This window comes from Callithrix jacchus, chromosome 1, assembly GCF_049354715.1.
Source record: "Callithrix jacchus isolate 240 chromosome 1, calJac240_pri, whole genome shotgun sequence".
NCBI classification, from domain to species: Eukaryota; Metazoa; Chordata; class Mammalia; order Primates; family Cebidae; genus Callithrix; species Callithrix jacchus.
The window spans coordinates 48,984,544-49,009,902 of NC_133502.1; the positions used below are offsets into that span (position 1 = coordinate 48,984,544).

Genomic DNA, 25,359 nt, shown 5'->3' on the forward strand with positions numbered 1-25,359 from the left:
CAAGGAGAAAATGTATATTCCCGGTTTTTACTCTTTCCCTCCCCACACTAAGAGCTGCTTCACCTCAGAGAAGGCCCGGAGTTGACAAGATCAATAGGGTGCATTGTGAGGCATGCCAGATTCCTTGAATCACATATTTCTCTTGTGAAAGAACAATACATTTTTTTTCTGGAATGAGAAATTCACATCTTTAAAACCAGCCAAACATTGGCAGACCATTAGGTTAAAAAATATAGTTTTAAATGTAATAATTATAACTACTTTTTATTGACCATCTTTTATGTGTCAAGCATTGCATACTAGGAACACTATCTATTATCTTCCTTGTATTGCATACCAGGACCATTATTTTTAGCAATACAATAATTCCGCCAGCAGGTATTATTTTTCGTTTCTCAAAGCCAGAAACTCATTCAACAGCCATGAGGTCTGCTTCTGGCTTCTTTTTAAATTGGTGCTCTGCAGTTTAACCTGAACAAGTACTACTGAGCCCTAAAACACACCAAATATCCTTGTTTTCTACACCTTATTGGTTCTTGTTTTTCTGCATTTCAATTTATTCAGATCCTCTCCTTACATCTGCCTTGATAGTTCAGACATTCTTTTGCATGCACCAACCATGATTATGAGAAATTAAAGATGGATTGTTTCATCAATTTGCTTCATACTATAATAGCCATGTACAAATTCTTAATTCATATACATCATCACTCTCCCTCCCATCAGACTGATAAATTATACACAATTCTGCCAATTAAGACTTAAATGTCTTTGAGTCAAAGTAATTCAGAAAGATTTTCATAAGTATCCATAGTTAAACATGCTATCACTCCAATTTGCAATGTCTCATTGTGAATCATTTATCCTAAATTTACATTTTTCTTATTCTCGCTTATAAAGTGTTAAAGAAATATAGTATAGTGTATGTGAGACAGACTCTAATGAGCTATATTTCAAATAGTTTTAGAAAACAAGGATTTTCTTTTTCTTTTCAGTGTAATAATTGTACCAGGTATATAGTAGATGCTCAATAAAAAATTGTTTCTGGTCCACCTGCAAGAACTGCAGGATTCAGGTATAACTGGGGGTGCATATTTGAACATTTATTATGATAAATAAATAATTGTCCTTAAAACAGTGTTAATTATTTTTAAAAATATCACAGGTGTATTTTTTTCTTTTTTACTTCTGTCTATGAAACGTATACTTCTTAATGGTCTAAAAGACATCCAGAAATGCTTTATAAAGGTTCAAGAACCATCTGTTTCATTGCTTTTCTCTTATATCTTGGCTTCTTTTTACTCACCAGAGTTAAAAGGGATTCTTCAAGAGATAACACCAAAGATACATTAAAATCTATGAACTTTTTAGTAGATCAATTACTGTAAAAGCTATGTTTGACAGTTGTCCATAATAAGCAGTGTGGTTCCTAGTACAGTCTTTATCACAGAAGGATATTGATAGGTTGAGGGCATATTGAAATATAAGTGGCAAATATTTGTGTTATTGGCATTCCCTGAAAAGTTAATATATATGTATAAGACTGTAAACACTACAATCAATAAGCATGATAGCATGATCTTTCTTTCCCAGGAAGAAATACATTTCAGATATTAATATTCAAGCTTAGCTTGCCTTTTCTATAGCACTCACCTGGGCACATTTTCAAACCTTTGAGAAGGGAATGATGTTGTTGAGATACATGTGCATGAAGGTGAGATGTGCTACAGTGGCAATTAGTACCATTTATGATTATAGTTTATGTGATATTGGCATCAGTTCATTGAAAATGTACTGAACTATCAACTCATTTCACACAGATCATTTAACAGCAGTAAAGTGATATCATGTTACTCCATTATGACTCTGAGCTGGATTTGAACCAGTGACTCACAGGAAATAGGCTTCGTTCTGTTAACAGTCTATCAGTACACATTTATAGGGTTTCACTATACCTATCTATACCATTTTGTTTCTAACTGCAATCATTTTCCTTTGAATTGGATACAATCTATAAAATTGTCTCTTGAAAATTTTAGGTACCAGAAAATGATTATATTATACATTATATAATTGTATATTATATATTTTTTAGTATATACATTCATCATTTTATTAATTCTTAATTAAAGTAGTCACATGTGGCATGATATTTAAAGGTCTTTTTAGCTGCTAAGCAGAATGAAAATCTGGTTTATTCGAATAGGGTACATATACTACTCTCATATAATTCCCTCAGACTAAAACTCCACCCCACATAATTATAAATACTCTCACAGCAGCTACAAGTGCTTTTTCCAAAATAACTAAGCCAATCTATGCTGAGAGAAACATTAACATTTATTTTTTATTTTTTATAAAATAACTTTTTTTTTGTAAACATTACAATTTATTACAGTAACCATGTATATACTTTAGGTGACATTGGGCAAATAGCTGCCAAAGGGATATTCCAAATACCTTTCAACTAGCATATTCTATTCTACTACCAGCCTAGCCAAAGACTAGTATGACATCTAGGCCAGTGGGCAAAAATAATTTCTAATTTAATCTCTTTTAAAATAAAGTTTTCTTTTGTGTATGCCAATAGCAATTGCATAGAACTTGGTTATTTAAAATAATAATTTTAGCACAGCTAGCTAAGTCAGTTGACCCTGAGACTCTTCAAATAATAATTTTAATTAATTATTCCAATATTGTTTTAGGGACATTGACATGGCATGGTGTCCTTTAAAAATAGCAGGCTGGCCAAGCGCAGTGGCTCATGCCTGTAATCCCAACACTTTGGGAGGCTGAGGCGGGTGGATCACCTAGCATCAGGAGTTCAAGACCAGCCTGGCCAACATGGTGAAACCCCGTCTCTACTAGAAATAGAAAAAATTAGCTGGGCATGGTGGTGGGTTACTTGAATCCCACCAGCTCAGGAGGCTGAGGCAGGAGAATCACTTAAACCTGAGAAGTGGAGGTTGCAGTGAGCCGAGATCACACCATTGTACTCCAGCCTGGGCAACAGAAGTGAATTAGTGTTTCAAAAAAAATAGCAGGTAGTAGTGTAGGAGATATATTGATTACAAAAATTACCCTAAAAGCATCAAGTAAGCACAGTGCCTGGTCATTCAAAAGAAATGAAATGATGCATTTTCTAAGTATTTATTCATATTTATCAAAAGCATATTTGCATATTTCATCTTATTTAAATTTTTTTCTGTAACTCTGTCAACTACTGTAAGTTTTGTAAAGTTTGTTTTGCCTTTCTTGTTACACTTTTCAAAGCCCTAACTTTAGTTTTAAGGTCTTGAATTATATAAGATTGAAATTCTTTTTGGTATTTTGCTGGTTGGACATTACATAGTAAATGGCAAATAATGAATACTTGTTCTTAGCTTTGTTCCTAGTTTTGTTTATTTTGCTTTTACATTGTGCCACTTGTTGAAAGTTTTTTGATATTGTGTTCCACTAGCCTGTTTTATTTGGGAGGAGTGTTAATCAGCATGTCCTGTGGTCTTCTTTGTAGTCGCAGCGCCGTGTTACGTTTCACCTCCCTGATGGCTCCCAGGAAAGCTGCAGTGACAGTGGTCTAGGAGACCACGAGCCGGTGGGTAGTGGAACCCTGATCTCACACCCTCTTCCTCTGGTTCAGCCACAGGACGAATTCTACGACCAGGCCTCTCCGGACAAGAGGACCGAAGCAGATGGCAACTCTGACCCCAACTCTGGTGAGTACCTCTCAAAATGTTGATTGCTTGGAGTTGGAGTTGTTCTGGTTTTGTTGTACACTTGAACTTTCGACAGTAGTTGTTGAAGGATACAAGGATGAACATTTGGTTGTTTTTTTGCTGGCTTTATTGTTGTTGTTATATTCTTTGAAATATACATTTAATATGCTTGATATGTTTTTGGTTGTTAAATTGTATGATGTGTCTTCATTTTATGAACCATGAAAAAAGAAAAAAAGTGCTACAAATATAACTGAAAGAAGCCATTTGTTGCAAGATATTCTGATGTCAAAGATGTTACAGTATTTGCACACATTTTAGAACTGCTAAAATATAGTTAAGTAGAATATAGCCAATGAGAAAAAGAAATATCTATTTGCATATACAAATGTCCTATGAAATTTGATTTTCTAATGAACGTTTCACAAAAAAACAAATGAAGAACATTAGGTTTAGAATTTGTCTAGCAGGTTTTCTGATTTTTACCAGAAAAATTTTGAAAAAGGATTATATCGTGATTAAAATAAGTGTAAAAGGAGATGACAATTTGGGGGTTGTATTTCCTTAAACATCTATTTGAATTCTTGGATAATTTGCTTTCTACTAATATGTTGAGTGAGATATATTTGGCCAAAATCTTTATTCTCCACATACCCATACCCCACTCCAGAAATTATTGCCTACTCCACATAAGCATTGTTGGGGGATGTCTTCCTTGGCCTTTGGAGAAAATCTTGAGCAAGTGCTAAAGCTTTTGCTCATAAAAAACACTGACTATTTTACTTTTGTTAAATACATAAAAGATCATTTTGTCAATTGTCATTTCCAGTCTAATGACCATCATTTCTATTTTGCTTAAATTAATATTGTTTTCTGGTGGAGTATGTTCATGGTGAGGAAAGCTATGCATGTATGGGAGCTGGAGATATATAAGAAATATATATACATTTCCCTCAATTTTGCTGTGATCCTAAAACTCCTCTAAAAAGTAAATAATACAAATAGTAATTATAGTAATGCATCTAAACTAATCAGAGCAAAAAGAGTTTTTGTTCATTTGCTTAAATAATCTTGAATATGCTCCAAACTGGCTGCATGAGGTGGGAAATTGGAGTATGATGACTTTCTCTTAATTTTCTAGTTATTTTGCTTTTTATTATTTCAAACATGATAATATCTCTGGCATTTCTATAGTGTAAGTAGGAATACCAAAAGGAGATAAAACATACAGAAGGGCTTTCTTAACTAGTTCTGTACTAGTAATACTGCATTGGTATTCTCTGACTTCCAGCTCTTTAAATTGCCTCTTTTTTTCAAAAGAGGCAATTTAATTTTCTCTGCTGGAGGCAATCTTTCAGGAGGATCTAAGTCAACTCCCTGCTAGCTCTGGCTTTTGCTATTTCATGTCTTATACCTTTGTCACATAAAGAAAACATAAGTTCATCTTGTTATTTCACATATCTAGAGGAGCAGGACATACCCAAAGAAGCCACCTCTTATTGCACTGAATTTGGGAGAACAAGAACTATCCTCTTTCAATTTCATGGTTTTGACCAGTGCAAGTACCACTGAATCTGAGTGATTTCATTGAATCAACCTTCTCTTGACTTCTGTGAAGAGGTCTGTGTAGGTGGAATTCACACAGCTCTTTCTAAACTGCTTTTCTAGTCTCCAACTTCACCGTATTCAATTTTAAAACATCTCTTGTTAGAGTAAAACTAAGAGTCTAACAGCTGATTCTTGACCACCTTTTCTGTGTGTGTCAGTGGTTGGCTCTTCTTGACTTTGGGTCTCAGACAAAACCAAACAAGAAAGAGTCTCACTTGAAAAATAGTTGCACAAATTGTTTTAGGATTTGTCTATAGAGTTTGCCAAAAGTTGATTTACAAAGATATCTTCAAAGCATTTGGAGTATGTGCTAGATAGAATATTTACAATGAATAAAATTAAGACAATGTTTCATGAATTATTTTTAGCCAGAATAATGAAATATTTTAGATGCATATGCAAGAATATCCATGTACAGTAAATTTAATCAATGAATTTTAGAAACCAATGAATATCTGGGTTAATTTTTAGTTAATTAATTGAGAGATTTAAAATTTATTTCAACTAGAAAGTAACAGCAGCTTTTCAAATTTAAAGGCTGTAGGAATAAAATGAAAGTGGTATATTTTATTTGCCATAGAATTTGTCTGTCAGCCAGGGCCAACTGAGAAGTATCTGAGTACAGAAAAAAATCACCAAATTATGTTACATATACCTTCACTATCATAGTAGCAACATATATGCACAAAAAAATGGAAACTTTGTTGATTTTCATAAGAAAGAATACATTACTGAAAATATATTTGGAGAAAAGTAAAATTTAGGCTTATGTACAAAGGCTCACTTAAATATGTATTATAGCCTAGCATGGCATCACGTGCTTGTAGTCCCAGTTATTAGAGAGGCTAAGGCAGGAGGTTCACTTGAGGTTAGAAGTCCGGGGCAGCAGTGATCTATGATCACGTGGCTGCACTCCAGCCTGGGAAGAAAGCAAGACCACCTTTTCAAGTGTGTGTGTTGTCTCAAAAAAATATGTATGATAATAAAAATGTGGTTTATGTTTTATAGCTTCGTTTTTAGAAATAGTAAATTCTAAGTTAAAGGCAAATGCATAAAGTTATGAAAAATTTATTGTTCAAAAGAATCATGATAATATTTCATTTCATTTTTGTTTGTCTGTTTGTCAGGAGATTCAGGGATACTTTGAATAATCAGAGCCTAACACAGTATAAGAGTCTGAAGTCTCTAAGGGAAATATATGTTCAAGGAAGAAATATAAACATGAATGAGATAAAACTAGCAGGTTGTTGATGGTTGGTAAGTTCATCTAGACCAAATATTTAGACCAAATGGACAGACAAGTTTTGTTTTGTATTTGTTTGTTTTTTTTAGGCTGGAAATAATTTTTACCAATATGGCTCTGCTTTCTCCTAAGCCCACACTTAAAAAAACCCACATCTGAGTTTTCCAATCATAGAAAAAGGAATAGAAAAAGAAACATTTTGCCTAGCTTTTAAATTGTGTTTAAATTAAGCTGTCCTAGGACAAATTTTTTTTTTTTTTTTTTGAGTCGGAATTTCGCTCTTGTTACCCAGGCTGGAGTGCAATAGGGCAATCTCGGCTCACTGCAACCTCCACCTCCTGGGTTCAGGAAATTCTCAGTCTAACATTCATCCAACACAGTGACATCACTCACAAGAATAACGATCAATAAAATGTCTTTAAACTGGAAAGAACAGGGCTCTTGGGTTGTAGCAGTGCCTTATTCATCATTAGGAAGGGGAAAAAGAGAAAGTGGGGAAGTGAGGGGCCCTGAGAGCCCCTCGAGGCTAGCAGTTCTCTTGACATTTAATGGGACATAAAATTTTAACCTCCTTTGTAAATGTCTAGAGCAGACTTAATTAGAATGGCCTAGAAATATTAAGAGAGTCAAACTGAATGTTCATTCATATTAGGATAGAATTATTGCATATTATCTTTAAATTTTGCAGTCACATTTTTTGTAATTAACTTTGAGAGATTTGTAAAATGAAGTGCAGTGATATTGATTCAGTGATCATCTCTAGAAATAATCTTGCTGTCTAGTTCTCTACTGTCCCCTTTGAATTCAGTGGACTTTTTTGACTGGGGTATGAGGATTCCTGAAGAGCTCTGACTTTATAGCACGTAAAATGGGTTTCTGTTGGATGTCAGTATTATCAGTAGAAGTACTAAGTAATTTTTATGGTACTTATCTAGATTTCTATTTTTTCAAATATGGTTCAAATAAAAAAAATACGTGGGAACTAATACTAATTTCCATAGTAACTATTTCCATTAGGTATTTTTAAAAAGGAATTGCTACAAATGCTAGTATCATGTGGAGATACTAGTATCAAATGCTAGTATCACATTTACATTTTTATAAACTTCAAGCTTCAATATAGGCTCTTGATTTTAAATACACACACACACACACACACACACACGTGACATTTGATCTAAGAATACTGATCTACAATATTCTACTTTATTCCCAATTTTATACTTTGGGTTGTTAGAATTATCAATTTTATATTATACGAAACTCTTCATTTAAAAAATAAGTAAATGATGCAAGTATTTACATGCAATGTGAAAAATATGTTGCAAATTAAGCAAAAATTGATAGGTTTTGTATGAATGACGTTTCTGTAAATCTAAAGCATTCTCTACCATGTAACATATGACTCATATGTCACTAATTTTTGTGTGCTGGAAATACAGCTTTTATTTTTTTCTTCCATTTTTTTAATAACTTCTAATCGCCATTACATTGGTATGGCTGAAACGTCACTTCTTTTTTACTTCAGTTCCAGAGGATCATTATCATCAAAAGGAAGTGCAAAATTCTCAACCCTGGGTCATTTGTCCACTTATATGTCCACTGTCTCATCTGCCCAGAGGGGTCTCAAATTAGACTGCCTTCATTCCAGTCCTCCTGGACTCTTTAGGAAATTGTTGATACCTCATGCCACAGGGAAGGTAAATAGGTTTCTGTGAGTTTATCTTTGGACTTCCATGTCTAGATGGATAGCATGAATCATTACTCTTGGGGATATTCCTGACTCCTTGGACTCTAGGATGTAATCTAGCCTCAAGGACACTCTAATCTTAGTCCTCTAGGTTTCTCTGAGTTATGCTCAACAAACATGATATAGAATCTCTCCTCTTTATATTCCCTTGCCTTTCGCTTCTCTTTCTTCTTCCCAACTGGGTTGAGTGAATGTATTTAATATCTAGGATCAAGGACTCCCACGGATTTTCTTGATATTTTTTCCTTAAAAGTGCAACTCCTCTACTTTCTTTTTGCCTCAGCAACAAGAAAAAAAAAAATCTCCTAATAGGTTTACAACTCTGCGAATCAACTAAATACTTTCCTACTGTTCTTCATCCTATCTCATCCTAATCTAATCAATGAAGATAAAGCCAACATCTAGTCCAGGTGCTGCAGCTCACACCTTTAATCCCAGCCCTTTGGGAGGCTGAGGAGGGAAGATCATTTGAGGTCAGGAATTTGAGACCAGCCTGGCCAACATGGTGAAACCTGGTGTGTACTATAAATACAAAAAAAAAATAATGAGTCGGGGTGGTGGGTGTGCCTGTAATCCCAGCTACTCAGGAGGCAGAGGCTCTAGAATCACTTGAACCCAGGAGGCAGAAATTGCAGTGAGCCAAGATGACACCATAGCACTCTAGCTTGGGTGACAGAGTGAGACCCTGTTTCAAAACAACAAAAAATAGCCAATATATGTTGGCAATAAGTGGAGTAGGCAAAGGAATACATATATACATGTATGAAAAAATAAACCCAGCATATATTAACATTTCAAAATTAATATCAAAAATAATTGTGTAAAATTATTGATAAAATTATTATATCAGTATTTTGTTTAATATACAGTAGATATGAAAATGATAGACAAAAATAATTATTTCTCTTTTACCAAGTGTTTTATAAAAAACATGTGAAGAACTTCCCTGCATTAATTATTGATTAGCCTGAAATACAGTTCTTACAGAAAATGCGACATTCATACTTGATTTGAATATCAATTTACAGAATGAGTTGATGCGCTAAAAACCTCTAATGATGAACTAGAATTTTGTTGGTTTGTTCCTTTCTTTGGGATCATAAAAGATACTAAAATTTTGAGATAATTGTAGATATAAGAGTGTGGGCTGGCTTTTAAATGTTATTTTTAAATTATTATTTGTGAGAAGTAATAATGGAATTGTATTTTGTTTAAAGAAAATGTGTTATTGATAGTGATATATTATGAATAATTCAAAAAGAGAACACTATAATGTCTGGAATTTGCCTTAATGTCTATCAAAATAATAATAATAGTAATGGTGGGAATGCATTAAACAATAGAATATTAGTATTTGTTGAGATTGAGTGATGGTTATATGGGTGGTTATTACACTATGCTTTCTAAGTTTTTACATGTTTTAAATTTTACAAAATAGAAAGATTAAGTATATAGTGACAGACTGGTATAAAACTCAGACTCAATATATGAAATACATGAACTCACATTTTATTTCCTCTTTCTCTATTGTTTTGATCCAAAAATAAGGTTTACTGTACACTGTACATGAATATAGGCAGATGTTTTTGTATATAGCAAGCATATTTCATACATTTAAGTATGTTTCTAATGAAGTTGCAATTAGGCAGAGATTTTCAGTAATTACATATGTATTTGTAAGACTAGAACATAAACTGATAACTGCTCCCATTAAAGACCTTTTAAGTAAAATAAAGTCTTTCAAAACTTCTCTCTGGAGCTTAGTAATAAAATTGTTAACCACAGACCTCTGTGCTTTTCTGTCGGTAGGGTGCCCAAGGGAAGTTGAAGGTAGGGTATTACTGATATCCTTCTGTCAATCCACCAGATAGTTTCTCTGTGTTCTAGATACATCCAAGATCTAGAGCACACTTAATCAACTGCCCTACATATGATGCACACATATGCAGTATTTATTGCACTGAATTTTGTTACCTTTTACTGCAGGCGAAGATTTATTCCATTCCCAAGTAGCAGTAAATCGTATTTACTTAAGTAGTTAAGTCATTAACATGATCATAAACTTTATGTAAAATTCAATGAAACCATTAATTCTAAGAAAATGGTAAAATGATTTTCAATTGAGGATTCTTATTTTTAAACAAATATAACTAGGATGATGAAAGAATTTCACTAATTTAAAGGCAGACAAAAACAATTATGTGTTCAGATCAGGAACAGTTATTACCACTAATTCAAAATTAAGTCTTAATCTTGTCCCATTGAGAATCATGAATAGAGTTATTTCCGTATCTGATATTTCTTTAAATGTTATTTTAAAGGATTTTCTGCTGTTTAATCATGTGCAAAATTATAAGTTATATCTACTTTGAAAAGCCTGCCTTTTCATGTGCCTCCAACTTTATCTAGACTGTTATGAAACAGTTGATGAACTTCTCAATGAGTATAGTTTTCATACCTGAAATTTGTGGTTAATATTTAATAAATCCTATTTATGACCCACGAATTCATTCTAGTAAATATTTTGATACATTGCATATTATCCTACACTAATACTGTAAATAAGATAGTATTAGAAGTAGACTGAAATTCAGAAATTTTAAGTTATTTGTCTAAAACTACTGAGAATGACCTGGGTTCTGTGGCTTGTGCCTATAAGTTCAGTGATTTGGGAGGCTGAGGCAGGAGAATAACTTGAAGCCAGGAGTTGGAGACCAGCATGGGCAATATTGCAAGACCATGTCTTTAAAAAAAATTTAGGAAATTAGCCAAGTGAAGTGGTGTGTGCCTGTGGTCCTAGCTACTGAGGAGGCTGAGGTGGGGGTTGCTTGAGCCTTGGAATTTGAGCTTGCAGCAAACTACAATTGTACCACTGCACTCCAGCCTGGGTAACATGACAAGACTCTGTCTCTTCAAAAAAAAAAAAGAAGGAAAAAAAAAAGCCTACTTAGCCAGTAGGTGAGCCCCAGAATATAAACTGAGGAGTGTCTGACTCCACAGCTTTTGCTATTCAGAGAACCATCCTTCAGTGAAAACATGAATTAACATAGTATGTGACTCAATCCAATCACTACTGGGATTGCATTTTTCATTACAGGGCAATAATCTTGTTTTTAAGATGAAGTTTGAGAAATTAAATGTTAACACAATGCTTTGGTCAAATAGTTTGCTGATAGAATAAATAACTTGTGAGAGACTGACTTCTGCAGTTTTTGGTGTTTTTGTTTTGCTTTGTTTTTTGTTAATTTTTAGTGTTAAATTAATAAAAATTTAGATTTTTAGTAGGACCCTACAGATCATCTGGTATAACAGTTTTTTATACAGAGGCATTAAAAGGGAAAGTTCTTTGCCTGAAGTCACATAGTTTATGAGTCTACAATAAAACCCATATATGTCGACTCCTATATCAGTGCTCTTCTCACTGGAGCAATACTTTATCATGAACCTTATATCTTTTCCTCAAAGAAAATAGGTCCAATTATTTGATTAGCAATTGTCTCTTCATTAATCTCTAAGGACTGTTTGCTCACTTTTCTATTCTTCATACCTAACCAGGTCTTGCATATAACAGGCTGGCAATGTATATTGTTTTGACTGAATGAGTAAATGTGTTTCACAAATACATGAGAATGTAATCAAATTAAAAGTGTTCTATCAAGACAAAAGCAAACAAACAAACAAAATTTAGAAAGTAGTACATCATGTTAACTGTGGGTATCTTCATTTCCTCTTTTAATTGTCTATATTTTCTACAATTTTAATAATAAATTTAAAAGTATAATTTTATATTGTAGTGAGGGACCATACATGGAAAGACATTTAAGAAAAATTATTTTTTAATTTTTTATATAAATATAATTTTACCTTCAAAATATAGTCTTCCCATTATTCCTTTAAAAATACATAATGCATATGCTTAGAAAAATTAAAAATTTTAAAGATTGGGCAAGAGAGACAAGTTGTCACTTGGGAGGAAAACCAAATTTTAAAAAAAGACTCTAGAAAAATCCAGAAAGTAGAATTACTCTTTAAAATTCCAGTCCTACAAAATTGTGCAAATTTTATCATGCAAGAAAAAAAAAACACTAACCATAAGATACCTAGGAAATTAAACATGAATTTGATTTTTTTGTCACAGTGTTCTATAAAATACTTTTGTGAACCATGTTTGTAATTTCTGTTAGTTATCTTAAGTTGAGCAAATTATATTGATCCAAAGAAAATTGTTCCGAAGTTTCATATTGTCACCTGCTATATTCACTTCCTCATGGGATTTTTGTAATAAATTCAGAATGATCCTACAATAGTGGCCTCTGAGTTGATGAATCTACAGTTCCTTAGATAATAATATAGGAAAAAGATACTCAATTACATTGGGATTTAAGTTCAAATGGAAAATAATCTAAACATTTATCAATTAATAAAAACAATTTGATTTTTATTCTATGACATTTTTATTCTTTGCTTTCTTAAATATAATTTTTCCAAACCTAAGTTCACTTCGAAACTTATCTATTGCTAGCTATTTTCACCTCAAACTCACAGAAGGCAACAATTTTCTAGAATAAAAACATCTAGTTTACAAGTTGAATAGACATCTACCTATCTCTTTATCTGTTTTCCACTGCTGCATAAGGAATTACTACAAACTTAGAAACTTAAAACAACACACATTTAAAATCTCAACATCTCTGTATTTTGAGCCTGAGTATGGCTTAGCTGAGTCCTCTCTTCAGGATCTTACAGAACAGCATGCTCATCTGAAGGCTTAAGTGGGGAAGAATTTACTTCCAAGATTATTCAGGTTGCTCACAAAATTCATTTTCTTGCAGTTGTAGGATTCAGAGCCCCATCATCTTTCTGACTGTCAGCTGGGGATTGCCTTCAGCTCTTAGATGTCACACTTGGCTGCTAGCCGTGTAGACATGCTAACATGACTACTTAATTCTTCAAAGCCAGTTAGAGAGGCACAGTCTCTATAGTATGTCTGTATCAAGATAGAGTCTTATATAATGTACCATAACCATCAGAGTGATTTTCCATCATCTTTGCTTTATTCTGTTGGTTAGAAGCAACCCTCAGGTCTCACCTACACCCAAGGGGAGGTGATCACAAATAGTCATAAATATCAGGAGGTGGGGATCATGAGGAGTCACCCTAGAGTTTGTCTGCCACAATCTATATTAAACTTTTAGAATTTATATTAAAATTATATAAATGTTACCTTGATCTGTCTTAGTATACATTATTCATTTGAGGTTTACATGATTTACCCATTTTTAAGTTCATTTATCTGTTCATTCTGCAAACATTCATGTTAAGTCCATTATGCACTAGGTACTATGTTAGGTTTGGGAGCTAGACATTAAAATCATGACTCAGTAAGTTTAAATAACTTCCAGTTTAGCGCAAGAGTTCTTAGTCTGTGTCACTTGGCCCAAGAGGACCACAAGATTTTAGGAATCTGTGAGGCTCCTGAAATCGTTTTGCAATTTTCTTCTATGAGCTATGAAGCTGTGATGCTATGAAGATTTTATAAACCACAAAAATGGCAAAAAAAAAAGGAACATTTGTTTCTGTAAGAAAGTATTAGATAACAAAATTAGAATAAATACTTGTAAGTATACAAAAAGTGGGTTTTAGCATAGAATGAGCTTTGGATAAAGAATAAGTAAATGTTCTATAGATAAAGTGATGCTTTAAGTAAGTGGCATCGTGTGAACAGACATTACCTATGTCTGTGTATATATGTTTGTATGTGTTTGTATGTAGTGTAGGTTTCTTCTTCCTATCAAAGGTCATGGCCAGTAGGGCAAAGAAGTTAAAATTTCAGTGTCTTCAGAGCATATGCATGTAAAATTAGTATCAACATGGTCTTTAAGTCTCAGATACTTAACCACCAAAATGAGATTACAATATCTGAGCATATTCTTATAAAAATTAAAGGGCCTGATGTTCAGTAAATGATTAACTGTTCAAGTAAATCACAGTAAACAAATTGTCACTTACTAGAAGAGAATAAATGGATTGAAAGATAGGTTGAGACCAGATTTTGAATTTTGGAAAGTCTAGGATAGATTTCATTTGGATATAGGAGATAAGAGAAAAGGAAAAATAGAGAGTATTTCTTTAATTTGCAAAATTTATTGGAAAATATCATAATCGAAAAAGAATATAAAATAAAATCAGATTAGGAATTAACTTTTTTCTTTTAATTTTAAAGTCTGGGCCACTGGGAGAGTTTATTTGGAACTAGAAATGTAACTGAAAATTGGAAATTGAAAACTGACAACATAGAAAGTGAATAAAATTCTGAGTATGATAATTAGAAGAGAGAGAAGGAGTTTAAGAAGGAAATCTTAAACTTTGTAAACCTTATATTTAGGCCAGGCAGAGGTGGGGGCAGGATGGGAGCAAAGATCAAAAAATTAAGAACCTACAGCCAGAAAATTATTTGAAAGCTCCAGGGATATTTGAGCTGTACACATAGTTAATGACGGATTTTTTAGAGGTAATGTAGAATTGCAATTAAGACCACAGACTATAGAATCAGACTAACCTAGATCCTAACTCATTGACCTCAGAGCCACAGGGTTGCTGGCATATAATGCAAGCTTAATTAACAGAGATTACTACATTTAATTATCGTTATTCTTATCAATAGGTATTGAAAAGGTGTACAAGCTGCAAAACAGGTACATTCATCATTGTTTGAAGCTTAAAACATTACCATGGTAAATTCCAAACTGTAAAATCATTGTTGCACACTTAAAAAATAAGTAAAACTCTAGAAAATTGTTAGTTTCAAATTCTAAAATTTTATTTAAAAAATTATTTGTAAGTAACTTTTTCTTTGTATTTATCGTGCTTGATGGGGGCTCTAAAACATCCATTTTCTAAAGACTAATACATAGTAAAACATATTTTTGTTCCAGTGTGGTCATTGTTTTTCTTAAAGATGGTTACGCTCACTTTATTACTTTAAAGGATTTCTCATAATATTAACTTTTCACAGTATATGTTAATGTTTTACTACCATTTTATTTTAAAAGGGGGTACCACAGGGTAATTTTCTAGAATATTAATTAATGTAGTTAAGTTGTTGATATAAAACAAACAGGGACACAGTTTTCTCTGCTAAAAGTTGTCAATCTTATCAATTTCAAATATGACTTTATTTCTAAAACAATAATTATCTTTGAATATTGTTTATTATAAAAAATTTAAGGTTAGTAATATTTTATCCTGTTAAACTTCTTTAAGGGGTCAGTAAATACAGTGTGTTTAGTATGATGGAAAAATCTATAGTAACAATATGCCTCCTAGTGTATAGTAAGGGTAATGTCACCTTTCCCTGGTGTACTACTTGTAATCTCATTTCCATAGTTGCTGTCATGTGATCCATTCTTCTAAGAAGTAATAAAGAGAAATGGCATTTACTTAACCCTGGATATGTAATCTTCCCTACGGAAGAAAATTATTATTTGTATATCCGTGTTTATAGTAATTTGAGAGTGGTAAAAATGATAGATAAATAGATACTCAAATCAGTAGCTATATCTAAAAATAAAGAAACTTGCTGAGATCAGTAACTCTTAGAAGTATAAAATACCTAAGAATAAGGTTATATCACAGAAAATGAAATTGCTAATTGTAAAGAAAATATTCTTATAATATAAAACTTATATCTTTATTTTTAGATACATACAAACATACACATGCACCTTAAAAAATACATAAAATTATCTAGAATTTCAAAACAATTCGAAATTTTTGAAGAAACCAATTTGTCTAAACTCTCCCAAATTTACCTTAATGCTATTGACAGGTATTTCTGCCAGTGACTGAGAATTACTCAGATTAGTGCTGATGACAAATACAGAAGTGCCCAGATTTTAATAACACTAAGGTAGCCAGACGAAACATACAACGTGCAGTTATTGCAGGACTTTTCCTTAGTTCAGGTAAAGGCGAGGTTCTTTGTCCCATGGCCACAACAATTCAGGCTCACAGACAATTTGAATGGTGAGTAAGACAGGGTTTTATTAGGTGAAAAGGAAAATAAAAAGGAAAAACAGGGACTCTCACTAGGCCAAAGTCCCTGCTAGAGTGTTTCCCACCCAGCCTTTGAATCCCAGGTCCCACTCAGGAAGTGGAGGGGCCAGGCTCTTCTCTGTGGCAAACCTCAGGAACTTCCTGAGGCTCTACCTCAGTGGGCAGGCTGGTTGGAGTTTCTTCAGGGACCCCCTCTGACCTGCCTGTCTCCTTCCTCCCTCTAAAGAAGTACACCTTTTCCCTTCTAGGGATTTGGACTATCTTTAAACTGCCTTTAAAGATAAAGGCGAAGACCAGCTTCCTGCTGACAGGGGGTGCTGTTTAAGGAAAATGGCAGTCAGAGCTTCCTCAGAGGCCTGTCTTCTAAGGCTGGCAGATGAGGCCAGTCAGAGGCGCCAGTTGCATGACTGTTTGGAGTTTGATGGCCTGAAGGCAAGAACAGACAAACCCGGTTATTAGAAAACATGTATCAAAATGAAACAAGTAGAGGAGTAAAAACAGCTCAAAAATTCCAAGGCCCTTTACCAGTTTGCACAGGGAGAGGTAAGCCAAAAACCTGACTGGTTAAAAAAAAAAAAAAAAAACCTTTACCCTTTTTTGCTGGTATGTTGGGCTTCTAGGTTCCCTTCCCTTGATCCCAAGGTTTAAGAAATTAACTCTTTCTAGTTTGGAGGATGCATCTGAGGGAAGTGTCCTGTAGTAGACACAATTACCTATCAGTGAAGAGAGAACTAAGGAGAAGAAAGGAAAAAGAAAGCATTTTTAAAGAAGTTCCAAGTGTTCAAAATGTACTTTAAAGGGTTACATACTGAAGAGGAATGGCTACCCATCTAGAAAGAGGTGAGCAAGCATCTGTGGTTCGCTTCTCTTCCTAGCAGATAGGTAGGATATGTGAGAGAGAGAGGGCAGAGTGCCCTCTTTTCATCTTCCATCCTTGCATCCCCAAGTTCCAGTGACTTTGGCAGGTGCCATCATGAGTGCAAAAGTGTCTTGCACCCATGAAGCAGGGGGGCCTAGAGAAAAGGAATTAACTGCTCTCACCTATATCTCTTTCCACCTACTGTCAGTAGCCTTGGCGTTCCCTAGACCTCATTTATGCCATAGATATTAACGTGGCCTTTATCCACGAAACAGGAAGCCTAGGCTTCGCTTAATCGGCAGGAATCAGCCATGCTCACCTGAACTGTGCCTTTTAATCTCTGTTGCCATCTGTCTCTGGATTCCTTAGATCCAGTTTTTCCTTCTAGGGATTTGGCCTGAAGCTTGGAATTGAGTCTGGGACAAAAATGTGTCTAGGGGGGTTGCATGGACTCCTTATCATAAGCTGAATGATAGGGTGAGTCTTCAGAACTGAGTCCTCCTCCAACAAAGGGGAGGAAGCAGTATCTTGTGACATACTCAGGTACCTGGTGGCTATAGTTACGCTTGCTAGGATTTGCGTGCATGGTACTTAGCTTTGGCTAGCTCCCTTGGTCCTACTTTCCCAGAAAGGAAACCTCCAAGTGATAGGCTTCCTATTTATTCCCATCACCTGGCAGGACTTGCAGGATAATTGCTCAGTACTAAAATATTAATCCAGATTTTTACATTACCCTTCCTTCTTGTTCTTTCTGAGCTGCAGCCGAGATTACTGGTTGGTTCACAGGAAGAAACAGGGTTAATCTAATATGTAGGAAAAACTTAAAAGCAACGAATGAGTTTAGAATTTAATGATGAATATATGGCAAGTTTTGAAACATGATTTCTCTCTCTCCAGTCCTGTTTGTTAAAAAACAAAGACAAATTTGATAGCAATGAGTGGTTTGCAAAATAGACTTTTGTCTTATACTTGGCCTGATTACTTGTATAAAGTACAGCAAGAATAATTATTTCTACATAGGCCTTTTGGATTGGCTTTCATGAAAGTCTGTTCCACAAGAATCTCAGATGAGATCATTTAAAGCTAAGCCCAACCATAGGTTTATCCTCAAATACATGTGAGTTGGGTGATCCTCTCCTCTTAAGGTCCCAAGATAAACTTAGAGCTCCTAGACTGTTAGAAAGTAACATTCTTTACTGACCACAGGTCAGGAATCCAGTCAGGGACTGCATAGTCAAGGGTATGAGGCCAGTTTCCCCACTGGGCTTCTATACACTCTCTTAAGTCAAGCTTGACTCCTTAAAGGGACATATACCCATTAGTCAAAACCTTGATAAAATTACCAGATTTTCCAAATGTATCCTGTTGCAAAGGAAAATTGATCCTTATTGTACTGATGCAAACAACTATATTGCCATAAGAATACTCACAGATATTTTCCAAATTTTATAGGAGCCAGGCAGAGAGAAACAAACATGCTCCAAACTGGGTTCATAGGAGTATACCTTACTTAATTATTAAAGGCCGTAAATAGTTCAAAATAAGTTTCCTTGACTCTGAAAAACAAAGATCAGCACTATTTCACCCAAAAGTCAAAAAGGTTTCTTCTGCTTTCTGAGTTCAGTCCATTTAGTTAATGCAGGTGTTGCTTAATATTCATGAACTTTCAGCTCTTCAGGATTCCTGTATATTTTCCTTTATTCCAGTATTTGAGAGTACCGGTTAAAGTTTTGTAGCTTATTATGAACCATCTTTGAAAAGGATTAAAACAAGACAGCAATTGTCTGTGAATAGCAAAATGTCCAGGGTACTTACAGTTAGAAACACAATTGACAAAGAAGTTTGGTTATCTCTGTGGTTTAAAATAACTTAACAACCTTAATTACAATTGATAGCATATACTCAGACATTAGAATTTTAGAAATCCCATACAAGTTTGAAACATATATTAGCATTATTCACAAAAATATAACCTATTCACAAAAATATAACCAATAAACATATATTAGCATTATTTACAAAAATGTAACCTATTGAGCATCATTTGGGCAAACCCAGTACCTAAGCATGTCAGAAAATCCTGTTTACTTCTCTTTACTGGACACTTTAGGGGCCCTCTGAAGTATTTGAAACCAACTTCCAGGGAAGACAATTTTAAAACTGAAGTTGGTTTTGAGAAGGCTGTTAAATAGTCAAGGTTTAAAACACTTGATATTATGAAATAGAGTTCCAGATTACCATAAGTCATTTATTTCACCAAAATGTTGACGCAGAAATTTTAAAGAGGCAAAAACCTCTTATAACCCTTTACAAACTTTACCAAAGAGCAGATTCGCATTAAGAAAACCTTGTTATGCTTTCATCTCAATGCTCAATTTACAGAAAAACCATAAAATACCCTTTTCTGAATGTAGTTAATATGTTCACACAGAGAACCTCTTCTGCAAGATTAATTTCCATGATTCCTCCACCACTTATTTGAACCTTCATCTTTTTCCTAATTTAATTTAAAACAATTCTTTAGCCCGAGGCCAAAGTTTACATTTCCATGTCTTCTTATAACCTTATACTATAAAGCACACTTTGCTGTTCTTACACACCTTGTATGTAAATCTATTTCTAGTAGTTTTAATTAACTCCTAGGGTTTTTAACTTTAAGGTAAAACTTGGTAAGTTGCTTGGTAAGTAAAGGTAAAACTTGGTAAGTTTATAGTATAACCATATACTATAAAGCACATTTTACTGTTCTTGCCCACTTTGCATGTAAATCTATTTCCAGTAGTTTCAATTAACTCCTAGCAATTTTTAACTTTAAGGTAAAACTTGGTAAGTTGCTTTAATTGGGTGCAAACTATAGCCAAGGTTTGCCTTCTTAGTTAGGGCGTGGTTAGTTTCCTATGTCCCCAGGCCTTACCCATTGTGAAGCCTGCAAATCAAATAGTTCTCAAACCCAAAAAGGAGTTTGCAACTTCGAAACACTTAGCAATCTGACCTGCATTTTACCAATAGTCTTTAGGGCTGTTTTTATTTCTTAAAGATTAAAGTCATGTGATCTAAAAGGTACCACAGCTTTTGCCTTCCCTTAAAAAAAGTATTTCATCCCAGTGCTTGTCTTACTTTAGGCCAAATTAATTACAGCTCTTTTTACAGACATCACATATAGTATACACACAGGCCTCAGAAGGAAACCCATTTGCTGGGTGGGACCCTTGTAGAGATAGAGTTAGGAAAATATGCAGATACGTATGTAACCTGAGGGGATTCATCCCCTAAGGCAGAATTGTTAAATGAAGCCTTGCCAAGTGGTTACTGGCCATGGCCCCAAGATGTAAAGCAAGATGGAGGCTTGCCACACAAACCATACAGACATGCGAAGCACATCAGATTGGCCACAGCCCAAGACTAGTCCCACAAATCCTTTTTCACAGTAAAAGCTTTACAGAAAATAGAAACAGTGATAGTTGAGAGGCCTAGTCTAACAAAGGGGGAAAAGGACTTTAAAGGCTAACTGCTGACTAGGGTGAAGAAGAGGAAATAAAAAAGTTTTAAAAATGCGCGGTGGCTCACGCCTGTAATCCCAGCTCTTTGGGAGGCCGAGGCGGGTGGATCACGAGGTCAAAAGATCGAGACCATCCTGGTCAACATGATGAAACCCCGTCTCTACTAAAAATACAAAAAATTAGCTGTGCGTGGTGGCACGTGCCTGTAATCCCAGCTATTCAGGAGGCAAAGGCAGGAGAATTCCTGAACCCAGGAGGCGGAGGTTGCAGTGAGCTGAGATCGCGCCATTGCACTCCAGCCTGGGTAACAAGAGTGAAACTCCGTCTCATTGAAAAAAAAAAAAAAATGCCAGGGGAAGAATCTCTTATTCTCATACATGTGGTTCCTTCACTAGGGAGATAAGTTTAAGCTTATTTACTGCCCGTTAGAGTTAACCTCCTTAGCCAGTGACAGGGAAGTCTGCAGCAATGGCGAGTGGCTGGTTCCAGCCAGCTGGCTGTGCTGGACCCTTGACCCATAAGTCCCAGGCCTGGCAGGGAGTGGGGGTGGAGGAGAGCTGCTGTTTGCTGGTCCCTCCCCAAAAAGAAAAGGCTATGAAAAGGCCTCGTAGAAGTCTGAGGATGAAAAGGCTTAGAAGCAAAGGTGAGAGGTTTGGAGTCCCCATTTCATTCACACTTCTCGAGCCCCCACGTCGTTGGCCAAAAATGTTGCAAGACTTTTCCTTAGTTCAGCTAAAGATGGGGTTCTTTGTCCTAAGGCCATGAAAATTCAGACTCACAGACAATTTGAATGGTGAGTAATGCAGGTTGATATTAGGTGAAGAGGAAAAAAAAGTGGGGGATATGGGGACTCTCACTAGGCCAGAGTCCCTGCAAAAGTGTTTCCCAGCCATCTGAATCCCAGGCTCCACAATGGAAAAAGAGAGGCCAGAATCCTCTTCGCTGCAAACCTCATGAACTTGCTGAGGCAGTTCTCAGTGGGCAGGCTGGTTCAAGATTCTCCAGGGACCCCCTCCCACCTGGCTATCTCAGAGTTAAATTTGAATTTCAGAAAAACAATTAAACTTTTTAAATCTAAGTATGCTCCAAATATTGCAATATTCTATTAGTATTCATTGTTTCTCTGAAATTCAAATTTAACTTGTCCTACTGTATTTTATCTAGCAACTTTACAATTTATTTTATAGTTATTTGCAAATCCAGAAAACAACACTACAACATTAGAATTTCATTTTGTTTATATATTTAACACTGTAAACGTATTGCTCTATCATGGAATGGTGACTTTGATGCTGGTCTTTCACTGGTTGTGGCAAATAGAGTTTCTGATGAAAATTTTTGATGCATTATTTGGTTTGTTGTTTAATGGTTTTTTTGGTACATCATATTTAAAAATTCTTTATGTATTTATTGATTTCCACATATTTTCTTTACTCTCATGGTCTAACCTCTAGAATTCAGGATTAAACCACATTTTAAGGTCCTTTGTCAACATGGAATGAGTTTAGGAGAGGGAGATATTGACACTAAATTTGTTTCTAAAACTTAGGTTAAATATCCCAGCAAATATATCCATGGAGAATCCATAAAATACACTTTTAACAAATCTCATTTAAGAGACTGAAGGAAAGTGTATGTAGTGGTTAACGGCAGTAGAGATAGTACAAATGATACCTTTTCTATTTGCCACCTACATAACCTTGGGCAGGTAATTCTGACATGTCATATAGATTGCAATGGGTTAACACATGTAACCCACTTAGAATAGTTCTGGGTTAATAATAAGTCTTCAATTATGTTAGCTCTTATTATGAAAATTAAGTCAAATGACAATTAGCTAAGTGCACTCTTTGGCTTCAATTCTGTCTTCACAACAAACAAGGAAAGAAGTATTAGACCAATCTTTCCTATATTCAAATTTCTTGCTAATTAGTTGAAGAAAGAAAAGTCTTCTTTTAGTGTATGTTAGTTAAATCAAGATAATCTTAGCTCTTCATTCAACTTTACTTACATAGACAGTTAAAATTTTTCTAAAAATCACATTATTTAGCACCAATTATTTGCAGAGTGACATAGTTTTAGCTGAAAAATAGCTTTGAATAATAACATGGAGGGATTTGGGTTTTTCTATAGGCTCAACCCAATTGTCTCAAATAGGTTTAGTGGTGAGCTTGGGGTTACATATGAGGAACATGAATAAAAATCTTATGATATTCCAGACTCCCAATCTTTATTTGAATTTTAGATCTTTACAAAGGTATTTCTCTTAATTAGCCAGAAACAACTTCTTTTCTTTGCAGTATGAATAATTTGACTTCAAGTCAAATCTGCCAAAAAGCCAATATACTATACTTCCGGTGAATTTGCCAGGTAGTCTATGCAAATGAAATGCCTGATTAAAAATAAAAATAATTTTTATTCAAGTGCACAATGAAAGGAAAAAATTAAACCATGAAGTTCCTAAAGATCAGGCATTTGTTTCACTTATATTTTTTTTTAATGTTTTTGTGTTTTGACATTAACAGGTATTTTATCAGGCCTGAACATTCTACTGAAAACCTTTTTTCACGTGAAGAATAACATAAGAAAACTTGAACTAGCTTTTGAAATTTTCCATGAATGAAAAAGAAAACTGCTTCAGTCTAGAAAGGGAGTACATTATCTTTTATGTTTTATAAGATGGAGTCTTAGAAGATGCACAGTCTGACAATTGTGAAACTATCTAGAGACAAAAAACAGATGTAGAGACCCCACAAAACATGCACAGACTTAAGAAAGGTATCATTCTGTCACAGGAGGAGTGGTGCTTCATTGGAATGTTTTTCAAAGCCTCTCTTTATTAGGAAAAAAAATATTTTTAACATGAAAGAAGGTACTTCATTCAGGAGAGGATGTTGAGTTCTGATTTAAGCTGTTTAAGAAATAGCTATAGAATACCTAACAGTAACTCTTCAATAATCTCTCCTAAGTCATAACGATTGTGTAGTAGAAGATTATGATTTAAAATAAGAAGTTCAGGTATCTTGAGCCAGAAATACCAATACTCCACAGGCAGTAAAATCTTGACATAAGCGGCAAGCAGCATAATAAAGAGGAAAGAGAAATTGGCCTATATTCTATCAATTTTACATCTTGCTAGCACAATCAGAGGCTTTTTGGTGCTTTAGTTCATTTATTGTTCAAAAAGGGTATAAAGTATGAAAGTATTTTATGATCTGCAGGGCTCTGGGAACACAAGCTTCAGAATCAAGCAAATTGAAGTTGACACTGGCCCTGTACTTTCAAGTTAGGTTGTGAAGTCTAAATGCTCTCTCTCTCTTTCTCTCTCTTTCCCCTTGCCCTGTCTTTGTAAGAGAATAATGTGAATATCTTAGAGTGTGAGTATTTGATACATTAGTAATAATATAAGCAAAGTGTAATGAATAAGATCTGGTAAACAATAAGTGCTAAAAAATGCCAGTACTATTGTTATTAAATATGGAGGAAATGCTACATCTCCTTACTGGTATCAGTATTCACAGACCTAGTCTTTCTGGTATGATGCTTCTAATCAAATTTGAGTTGATAAGCTGAAGAGAAAATTTGGATAAAGGCCTCTGTATGAATGAAGTATTGGCATTTATATTTTGTCAATATACAAAATATTGACTGTTCAGTATTTGACTTGCTTTTTTGTTCTCAAAATTAAATACCTTTAATAATTTTTAAAAAATATATAAAATCAGAAGAAAGGCATGAACATAATTATGGCAGTTTAGGTGGTATTGAATAGAAGGGTGTTAAAATTCTCAAAACAGTCAGCTGTTTAAAAAAATTCTGCCAAATGAATATACGAAGTATACATTTTCATAAACAGTTTTCAAAACCAAAATCCTGCCTTTGTTTTCTGTTATATTTATCTTCACATAACAATTCACAAATTACTAATTTAAGTTACAAAACAGACATTTGAGTTATAATAGTGGTAGCCTGTAGTAAAATAAAAGTTCTACAAAGAGATAACTATGAAATAAAACATTAACTCTTCTTAGAATACATTTTAAGTTAGTAAAAAGAAATATATTTATATTAATTTACTTTGTCTTGTATTAACAATGCTGTTGATACATAAATCAATTTTCTCTTTGGTTTGGAGCATATTTTTTTATGCCGTTGTGGTCTCCCAAATTAACTGCAGACAGGCAGATATTCCTGGTCTTTAGGAGAAAGCTTATTATGTGGCGTTTACTTCCTCGTGTTCATTGGTTTATATAAACAGCTAGTTTATGTACCTATTGAGTGTTTCCCACATCTAGCATTACATGCCACAATATGATAATCCTCTAAAGTTTGTACTCAACAGTAATTCCTGACACCCACTTGAAGATCTCATTTAATACATGCCATGTTGGGGTCTCCTTAGAATGAAAATGAGACAGTAAAGGAGACCCTGTGAGGTCCCTTAGTGAATCTCTTTGCTGCAATTCCAGGCTGTGTTAGATAAATATCATCTTCTCTCTGTTTCTGCAATGACAGATACATTTTTCTTCTTACAATTCAAGATGCAAAACATTTTTAGTATCTTTCCTAGCTGTATTAAGAATTGTTGCTTTCTCTTTTTTATTTTTTATTTTTTTGTCCTGTGGTGA

The 25,359-nt window shown here is 34.4% G+C and overlaps 1 protein-coding gene across 7 annotated transcripts in view; it reads left to right on the plus strand.

The window, feature by feature from the left end:
• PCDH9 (protocadherin 9) overlaps positions 1 to 25,359 on the plus strand; it is a 929,699-nt gene that overhangs the window by 593,632 nt on the left and 310,708 nt on the right. For 4 of the 7 annotated variants that reach the window (XM_078349390.1, XM_035275604.3, XM_035275610.3 and 1 more), the window contains one exon: positions 3,641 to 3,716. In XM_078349390.1, coding sequence (XP_078205516.1) covers positions 3,641 to 3,716 — 76 coding nt within the window. Of the gene's footprint in view, positions 1 to 3,514; positions 3,717 to 25,359 lie in introns of all 7 variants that reach the window. The other 3 variants (XM_008985961.4, XM_035275595.3, XM_035275601.3) reach the window with 1 other exon arrangement.